Source organism: Hevea brasiliensis, chromosome 10, assembly GCF_030052815.1.
Source record: "Hevea brasiliensis isolate MT/VB/25A 57/8 chromosome 10, ASM3005281v1, whole genome shotgun sequence".
NCBI classification, from domain to species: domain Eukaryota; kingdom Viridiplantae; phylum Streptophyta; class Magnoliopsida; order Malpighiales; family Euphorbiaceae; genus Hevea; species Hevea brasiliensis.
The window spans coordinates 6196847-6206696 of record NC_079502.1 but is presented as its reverse complement, the minus strand read 5'-3'; the positions used below and the strand labels follow the sequence as shown (position 1 = coordinate 6206696).

The following is a 9850-nucleotide window of genomic DNA, read 5'->3' as shown; positions in this document are numbered from 1 at the left end:
TTAAATGACAAAATAAAATAAAAACAACAAAAAATTAAAATCTTTAAAAATAGAAAATTAAAAAGCAATAGAAATTTTGTTTCTCTAGTCAACTTGAGTTTCTTAATCAGCAAGCATCCTTTTCTTGTTCAGTAACCGAGTTCTAGCCTTGTTCAAGAACGAGTTGGGAGACATGTTCATTTTCTTTAGTAGCAGTTTCTTCTCATTGCTCACAAAAGGTAACAGAGAACCATCTTCGTCCTCCTGTTGAAGTCTGGGTCGGAAGAAGCGAATGGTAATCTCTTCCCTTTTAGGCGTGTAAAGTCCATTGCCTGTGGATTTCTCTCTTCTTGGTGTGAACTTAAAAATGGCTTGCAATTTTTCATTGTCTCATGTGCTTGACAAATCCATCTTCTCCAAGAAAAATCTTGATAAAGTTCAACTGTACTCTTTTAGACCATGTCAACAACTTCAGTACATCTTCACCAATCCTTGCACAAGGTTCCAAGAATTTATTACAATCCTCAAAAAATTTCAGAAAATCAATCCGTGCCTCTTTTTTAGCACTATCTTCACTCTCTTTCTTGGCTTGGCATCTCAGTTTCTGTGTTATATAATCCTTCAAGTTTTGTTTAAACCAATTGTGATCCTTGGCAGAAATTAGATCTGAATTCTTTGCTTCAGTAGAGAGCTTGTCAAGGCAATCAATCTCAAATATCAGAGCCAATGCTTCAGCAGCTGCTAAAAAGACTGATTTATTAGCTTCCTCCAGTAGATTTGACAAGAAAGAAATTGCATCTCTCCAATATTTGTGGCTTAACCTCCATCCTTCAACGGTAGTTAGAAGTAGGGGAGAGCAGTTTTCGGTTTAAACCGAAAAACCAAACCGAACAGATTCAATTCGGTTCAATCGGTTTGGTTTTCAATTTTAATCGGTTCGGTTTATAATTTTGATAATTTCAGTTAATCGGTTCGGTTTGATTATTTTCATATAAAAATTAAAAAAATTGAACCGAACCGAAATTATTAATATATATAGGAAATTAAAGAAAATCGAACCGAATCGAACCGAAATCAAAGAAAACCGAAGCGAACCTTAAGATTTTTTAGTTTTGATTTCTAATTTTTTTTGTTTTTATGTTTTTATTATTTAGATTTAATGTTAAAAATATGAAATTTTATAAATTTCGGTTTGATTGGTTTAAAACCGACGGTTCGGTTCGGTTTTCTCTCATTAATCAGTTCGGTTCGATTTTTAAAATTTTTGATTTTCAGTTTTTGATTTTATCGGTTCGTTTCGGTTCGAAACCGAACCGACCGTTTGCACACCCCTAGTTAGAAGAAAGGACCAAGCGGAAATTCCTGCAGCTAAGGCACTTACTGAATTCTTCGTATTACAGTCTGCTTTAAGGATCCTCTTCCATATGATCTGCATAGCTTTTTGTGTCTCGTCATTTTTTTCACCAAAGAAAGTGACAATGGCCAAACATTCCAAAATCTTTAACTTCTTGGAACCAGATTCCAGAACCTGTGAAAGTACAGGAAACGAGTCTTTATATACTTCATACGCACAATCCTCATCTCGAAGAATCATCCCCAGCAGGCTAATTGCTTGTGATGCTAGTTCAACTTCTATGTCAGACCCCTTCTTTACACAACGCAGGCACCGATACAACAATGTTGCAAAATTATTTTCCACAAAATCAACCTCAAGTTCCATAGTTAGTGCCTGAACAATCACAACGAGAGCTTCCTCCCCTTTTGTTCTTGATTTCCCTTTACCAGATAATTGAATCAAAAGATCCTGCAACGTCCTAGGCGCACTTTGAAAACTCTCATCACCATCACTATCAATAACAAAGACACCTTTTCGATCACTAATGCAGCTACCCATTCGCCCGTTGCTTGGCTTCCCTGAAGTACTATGCTTGTTTCTTGTCTCCCCTTTATCAGATATTGTTTCACCATCACCAACCCCACCACCAACATATTTGCTACGTTGGTTTCTTGTACAAGATTTCATCTTGGAAGGCAAAGGTGGCCCATGGATTTCTTGGAAGCAAGCAGAAAGATTGAGAGAACAGGTGTTTGGTGTTCTCTTTCAGTTCCGTTTTGAAAAATTACTAAAATTCTTCTTTAATTTTTAAAGAGACTCCTTATTTTTCAATTGGCGAATTAATTTTATTTTTTAGACACAATTATATAAATCTTTTTTCAAATATTAACCCTTTTGATTTTTATAAATTAAATTTTAATTAAACTTCAATTTATAAATTGTTTGAGTAATTGTAAATTAGTGAAACAAAAGTGCAATTGGTCAAATCCCAATAGATTTAAATAATTGTTTTTAATTTTTTTTAACTATTGAATTCAAATAAATAAAACCATGGAGTGAGTTAATTTGGAGTCTAGTTCATCCAAACACATCACATATTACATGCATATCGCAGCTATATCATCTTCTTCATGGTTCATGTTATGATTCAATTCAATCATAGATTCATTTGTTGGCTTAAAAAAATACTTACATCAGTACATAATCCTACCCCTGCACCCTGTGAAGATTTCAGCAGATAAGAAGAAAAAGAAAATAAATGGAAAGATAGCAGATTGGTCCATCAATTAAAATAAGATTCATTTTTTTTTTCTTTTGCTAAAATTCAAAATGTGGGAAAAATATTAACACCCAGCACACATTGAGAGGTGATACACAATTATAAAGAGAACTATGATTTATGAAACATAAACCTCTATATCTTTATTCACAGATGAAAATGATTCCCTGCTGTGAGCTGCATAAAGGTTTTCATCTTCATACCCTGAAGGCATGGATGGACGAATGCTGCCTGGATTCAGTGGGAAAAGTACTTTGTAGTAACCATCCATAATGGCAGAAAAATTGCAAGTTTCTGCAACCTTTGGTATCTGCAAAACAACTATCAGATGATCAATATGGCACTCACAACTCAAGAACTAGCATATAAATCCAAGTTACCTGATATATATCTCGCATATACCCATGAAGATTTGGATACTCGAGCACCTTCTTCTTAGTGCACTTGAACAGAACATGATATACAGGATCAAACCGAATCAAAGTGGTAAACAAGCAAACATCTGCTAGTGTTAGTGTGTCTCCACACAAGAATCGTGAAGTACCCAAGTGATTATCTATCTTATCCAATGTACTGAACAAATCATCCACTGCTCTATCATATGCTTCTTGACTCTGAGCAAACCCACATCTGCAAAGATTCAACCTTTTGCATTTATGACCAAAACTAAGCAAATTCTGATATAAACAATCAAATCAATTATACTACTTTACCTGTAAACTCCATTGTTTACGTTGGGATAGATCACTTGATTCCATTCCTCAATCTTTTCCTTCAATGAGTTCGGCGACAGATCCAAATCGAGATTCTGGGCTAACCCATTTAAGCCCGAATTCAAGAATTCAATAATGTCATAGCTTTCGTTGCACACCACCTCTTTCCTCTCTGCATCCCAGAGCATCGGCACCGTAGCTCGCCCGCTGTAACCTCCTCTTGTTATCCCGTAAACCTCCTTCAAAGTCTTGCGTCCGTTTGCTTTGTCCTTACCCGGTACAAGGACATCCTTGTCCGTGTTTGGTGTGCTCTGAAATTCCCAGGAACCGTCTTGGCCCGGTGCTGCGATCGACACCGGAATTGCATCTTCTAGGCCTTTGAGAGCTCTGACTATGAGGGTCCGATGGGCCCAGGGGCAGGGAAGGCCCACGTAGAGGTGTAAGGTCGTTGGATTTCGGCGGGAATATTGAGAATTGCTGAGCCGGAATTTGGAGGCGGGCCTAGAGTAACCGCCAGAGGAATCGGAGGGGGCTAGCTGCGACATCATGAGTTGCCACGCCGAGTTCCATGCTGTACGGACGGTGGAGATGAGGAGTCCCGGTGGGAGGGAGGGACCCCACAGTAGGTTAGTGATGGTGGTAAGGAGGTTTTTAGGGGTCGGTGGTTGAGGAGTTTGGTTCAGTGACATTCTAGGGTAGACTAAGCATCTGTGGTTGGCCTTGGCGGCGGCGCCGGAGGTGGTGGTGGAGAACGCCGGAAAGTGGGAGCAGAGAGGGGCAGCGCAGTGCATCATTCGGTCCGGTATATCCGTAAGGGATAAATGGGTAAATTTAATCTACTAGTAAAATTGTCCATCAAAACATATAATTTTTTTTTTAAAAAATCATATTCAAATGAAAGTAATAAGAAAAGTTGTACAACGTCATATTTTGCTAATTAAAATAAATTAAAGGCGTTTTAAGATATTATTTTAATGAAAAATAAAAATTAAAAACATTTCTTTTCACATTAAAAATTTTATTTAAATAAAAATAATTAACTTGATGCTTACGTAATTAATTATTTTAAAATTTAATTTTATAAAAAAATTAAATGTTTATAATTGTAATATGTGAATAAATAAAATATCTAAGTAAATTAAGATTCTTTTAATAGAATTTCTATTTTACTTAATATTGATTAATTCAATTTTTAAATAGTTAAAAAATTTCTTGATAAGAGTACATTTTTTAATAAAGTAATATTTGAATTTAAGTAAGAAATAATCTAACCAATAAAATTAAATATTTATTTAAATAATAATCAATTTTTGTATAATTTTTTACCCAATTAAAATAAAGTGAATTTATGATTTAAGACATAAATTTATAATTTTAAGAGTATAAAGTAAATTAATATCAAATTTCTTAATTTTTTTTATATATAATCATGTTGTACTAATTATTGAGTTAATAATACTCAATATGAGACTCTTGTATCAATTTTAATATATAAAAATTATAGTCGGTTAAATTAATTCTAATTAAATTTAAATTTACAAGTCCCATTTAAATACTAATAAATCCTAGGCTTTATTTTTAATGCAATAAAAATTTTAGAATAAAAATTTTAGAGTTAATAATTTTTTATTCTTATTTTATTTAAAATATATTAATTTTTAATTAAAATAATGAGTATAATATATTTAATTAAAATTAAGATACATTAATTTAAAAAAATATTTTTTTTGTTATAAAAATTTTATAAATGAAATTTTAATTTTATAATTATAAGTAAAACTCAAATTTAAGTATGAATAAGGATGTGAAAGTTGAATTAAATAAGGATATATAAATAATTATACTTATTATAAATAAATGTAATTCAAAATTTTATAATATAAATAATTAAATAGTAGTACTATAATTATTAAAGGTATTATAAATATAATATAAAATAAATTAATCTTTTTAATTAATAGAAAAATAATTTTTTTTGACGATTTCATTAACTTTATTATTTTCTTAATATATTTTTTTAAATGATTTTTATAGCTTAGTTATTTTTTTTTTTAATTTTATGATATAATACAAAATATAAAGAGAATTCTATCTATTTTAAAATTACTTTTAGTTTTTAATATTTAATTAAATTTAATTTTTTTATTAGTATAATTAATTTTAAATTACATAATCAATTTAATTTGACCCTCTATTGTTACAATACTAAATTACTATTGATATTTTGATTAAACCGAATGTTCCCCCTTCTCCCATTTATATATTATATTGATTATAGATTAATTATATTTTTTATTTTTATTTATTAATTTCTTATTTTAATTAATTAATTTTTATAAAATTTTATATTTGATTAATTCTAAAATTAAGAATTTTAAAATTATCTAAATAATAAAATTAATTTAAATAATAAAAATATAATTTTAATTAATTTAAAAAATAAATAATATTTTTTGCAAAACTAATATTTAATATTTATATATATATTATATATTATATATAAATATAAAATATAAAATCTTTTTTTTTTTTTGAAGATAAATATAAAAATATTAAACTTAAATTTAAAAATCTGTTATATCGTAGTTTATTTGAACCCATTAAATTTTTCATCTTTAATTTATGAAAAATTCTTAAAACTTTTTTAAATGCAGCTGGTGGAGATTATTTTTATTGTAGTAAAATAATAATTTTAAAATATTAATAAGCACACGAAAAAAGAAGAATTTTTTTTAAATGTTCAAATTACAAAATAAAATTAATTATGTTTATTGACAAAATTAATTGAATCGTTAAAATTGAAAATCTAATTTTAATCAATTTGATAAATTGATTGGAATCACCGAAATTAAAATGATTGATTTATTTTCAATTTTTTTAAATATATTTTTTTAGTAATTAGACCTATTTAATTTAATGTTATTGCAAGGAAATAATTAATTTTCTATTAGGGATGTTAAAATAAAGGTAATTTTTATGACTATGGTTTTTTTTAATTTTTCATTTATAATCAAATATTTTAATTAAAATTTATTTTATAAATTTCAATATTTTTTTTAAATATTACTATGAATTGTTGCTAGAATAATTATTGTTATTATAAATTTATATAGCAATATTATAAAAAAAACTTTATAATATATTTTTGGTATTTATCAAAGTGATAATCTAAATATTTCTTATTTGAGTTATTAAAATATTTTAAAATTTATTTTTCTATTAGCCGATAAATAATATATAGATTTTAACAAAATAGAATTGAAAATTTTTAGATATAAATTATTTTTAACCATCATTTACAAGTCTTACTTTTTAATCAGATTGAATAATTATTTGATAAAAATTATAAAAATTAAAATAAAATTTATGACTTATATAATATTATTTTTATTACTCAAAATATATAATTAAAAAATCAAAAAATTCATTTGGGTAGAAATTGATGAGTAATATGTTTTATATTGAATTATTTTTTCATCAATATTTATATGATTTTTTTAATTATTTTATTAATTTTTTTAAATATAAATTTGTAGAAAGTAATAATTATAACCATTAAAATCACAAATTTTATATTGTAATTATCTAACTACCTTATCATATATACATGATATATTCATTTTATTCAACTATATATTAAAAGAAACCTATTAATTATCAAACAAATTAATTATCAAGATATTGAAAAAAATTAATTATTATTATTATTATTATTATTATTATTATTATTATTATTATATATATATATATATATATAATGGAATTGTCAAAAATATCTTTAATTTTTAAATTATCTATAATTATATTTTATTATTTAAAAATGTATTTTAAGTAAAATAAGAATTAAAACTTATTAGTTATAAAATTTTTATTGTATTAGGTCTCTAAATCAATTATTATAATTTTTATTGAAAAAAATTAAAAAAACTAAAATATAAAGATATTATTGTTGAATATTACCTAAACCATTTGCATATTTCAAGAAGTTCTCAATATTTTTTTTTTATCAATTTTATTGTCATTTGCATAATTATTTTTGTATAATTTTCTAAACTTATTTGTATTATTTTAATTGATTAATTTAATATTTCTTATTAGTTTTATTTTTGCATAACTTTTTGAACTAATATTAATTAAAAAAATATCATTATAGTAATTTAATATTATGACAATAAAATTTAAATTTAATTAGATATTGATAATAATTAAATTATAATAATATAATATTATAAAAAGGTATATATATAACTTAAATCATGAATATATATAATGAATACAAATAACATGTAATGCACATTATAAAAACTAATAATTTTAAAATTTCAAATTACAAATTAAATTATTTTTTTAGTATTTTATCACTTTCATTAATAAAAAATTTACTTTTTAACTGTAATATTATATTATAAATAGATTTAAAATTAAAATTAATTTCAATAAATTAAAAATAAAAATATTTAATTATAATTTTGTCAAACTTTGAATTAAATTATAATTTATGTTAAAATTGTATAAAGAAATAAAATCTAATCATAATAAATTTTAAATTATTATGTAGATAAATTAGACTTTGTTTTACTATATTGATTGATAATTTTAAAAAATATAATCTTACAAAAAATAAAATAATAGTACAAATTTTTATAATTAATTAATTATTTATAATTTTTTATTGAAAAAATTTATTCACCTTATGACGTACTTATTTTTCAAATAACATTTACTTTATTATTAATTATTATACTTATAATTATACTATAAACATTTATGATTTATAAAAAAAATAAATTAACCTGAAGTAATAAAAGCCTTGTTCTTTGTTTTAAAAATTAATTATGAATAGTTATATAATATGAATAAGAAAATTCAATAACAAACATTTAAAATCAATCAATAAAATCTCAGCTAAAATTTATTCTTTGATATTATTTTTTATATATACTAATAAAAATTTAAATTAAATAAAAAAAGAAAAGCCTAAATAAATATTTTATATAATATTTGGGTCGAATGAAAACTTGAGTTTTGACATTATTCTATAAATCTCTTTAAATAGAGTGAGTGTTTATTATTTTTAATCTAAAATATAAATATGTTTAATTTATTTAATTTTATTATGTAATTGTAAAAAATTATTAAAGAATTTAATAATATTTAAATTATAGTGTAAAAATTAAAATTATATTAAAATTTCATTAAAAACGTAAAATAGTTTGAGATAAGTATTTTGCATGAGTAACATGTAATTTCCTTTTTCAAACCATTTAATTGGTGGACATATTTATAAATTTATTCATATAAAGTGTATTTTTATTATCTTTAATTTGTAATTATTTTTAAAATTTGTAAATTTGTATCTAAAATATAAATATATTCAATTTATTTAATTTTATGATAATTATAAAAATATTATCATCGAATTTAATATTATTTAATTTATATTAAAAAAATAATTTATATTAAAATTCATTAAAATAGTTACTTTTTTTAACCTAATGATGAAAAATTTAAAATTTATTCATCTTAAAATTTAATAATTTAGGGGTAATCAATATAAAATTAATGTATAATAATTTTTTTAACATATTAAAATAATGTAATAAATGGGAAAAATAGGATTCTTTTAAGAACAGAAGATTTTAATTCTTTTTATAATTACATGTATAAACAATAAGTATAGTCAAAATAATATATTTTATATAATATAATATAAATTATTAAATTCAATAATAATTTTTAGTCCTATCGTTTTTAATAAAATTTTTTTTAATGGAAGATATGTGAATTAATTTGGTTTTTATTGAATTTTTAATTTTGTTTATTTTTTTATTAATCAACTAATTATATTTTATAAAATATAAATAATAAATTTGTAATATTAGTGTATATACTTCTTATTGGATTAGTGTTTCTAATAATCTAATAATATTTTATAAATACAAATAATAGATTTGTGATATTAGTATATAGACTTCATATTAGATTAATATTTTTAAATTTTATTCAATTTGAATTTTATATTAAATAATTAATTAATATTTTTAGAGCAATTAAATTAAATACATAAAGATACTTTAGTCCATTTAAAAAAATAAAATTTCAAGTCAAAAATCATGCGATTATTTAGAGTACCTACAAAAATCACTTTATTCAAATTTAAATATGAGAAATATTATCCAAATTTAACTATTTAAATCTATCTTAAACTCAATTAATACTACTCGAAAAATACTCAAATCTATTTAATTTTTATATATTATAATTAGTAACATACATAATTTTTTATTAATAATTTATATTTTAAAAATTTAATAATTTTATAAAATATTTAAATTCTATTTTATTTAAAATAAAATTTACAAAACCCATAAATATTATTATAAAAAATATATATTTTATATTTAATTAAATATTTATATAAATAAATTTAAATAATATATATTAATATTTAAAATTTAAATTTAAATATATTTTAAATCTAATTATATATTATTTAAATCCATACTTGCAAAAAAAAAATATGACCATTCCCATCTCTGATAT

General features: G+C 23.3%; 2 protein-coding genes across 2 annotated transcripts; both read right to left on the bottom strand.

The window, feature by feature from the left end:
• Positions 1 to 102: 102 nt before the first annotated feature.
• LOC110639779 (uncharacterized) lies at positions 103 to 2002 on the bottom strand. The gene is made up of 3 exons (XM_058128519.1): positions 1361 to 2002; positions 428 to 745; positions 103 to 339 (listed from the first exon to the last, which is right to left on the bottom strand). Exons 1-3 carry the CDS (start codon positions 2000 to 2002, stop codon positions 103 to 105), a joined length of 1197 nt encoding a protein of 398 aa, XP_057984502.1.
• A 587-nt stretch (positions 2003 to 2589) lies between these two features.
• LOC110639514 (uncharacterized) lies at positions 2590 to 4204 on the bottom strand. The gene is made up of 3 exons (XM_058129049.1): positions 3308 to 4204; positions 2975 to 3224; positions 2590 to 2904 (listed from the first exon to the last, which is right to left on the bottom strand). Exons 1-3 carry the CDS (start codon positions 4099 to 4101, stop codon positions 2713 to 2715), a joined length of 1236 nt encoding a protein of 411 aa, XP_057985032.1. The 5' UTR covers positions 4102 to 4204; the 3' UTR covers positions 2590 to 2712.
• Between the last annotated feature and the right edge of the window lie 5646 nt (positions 4205 to 9850).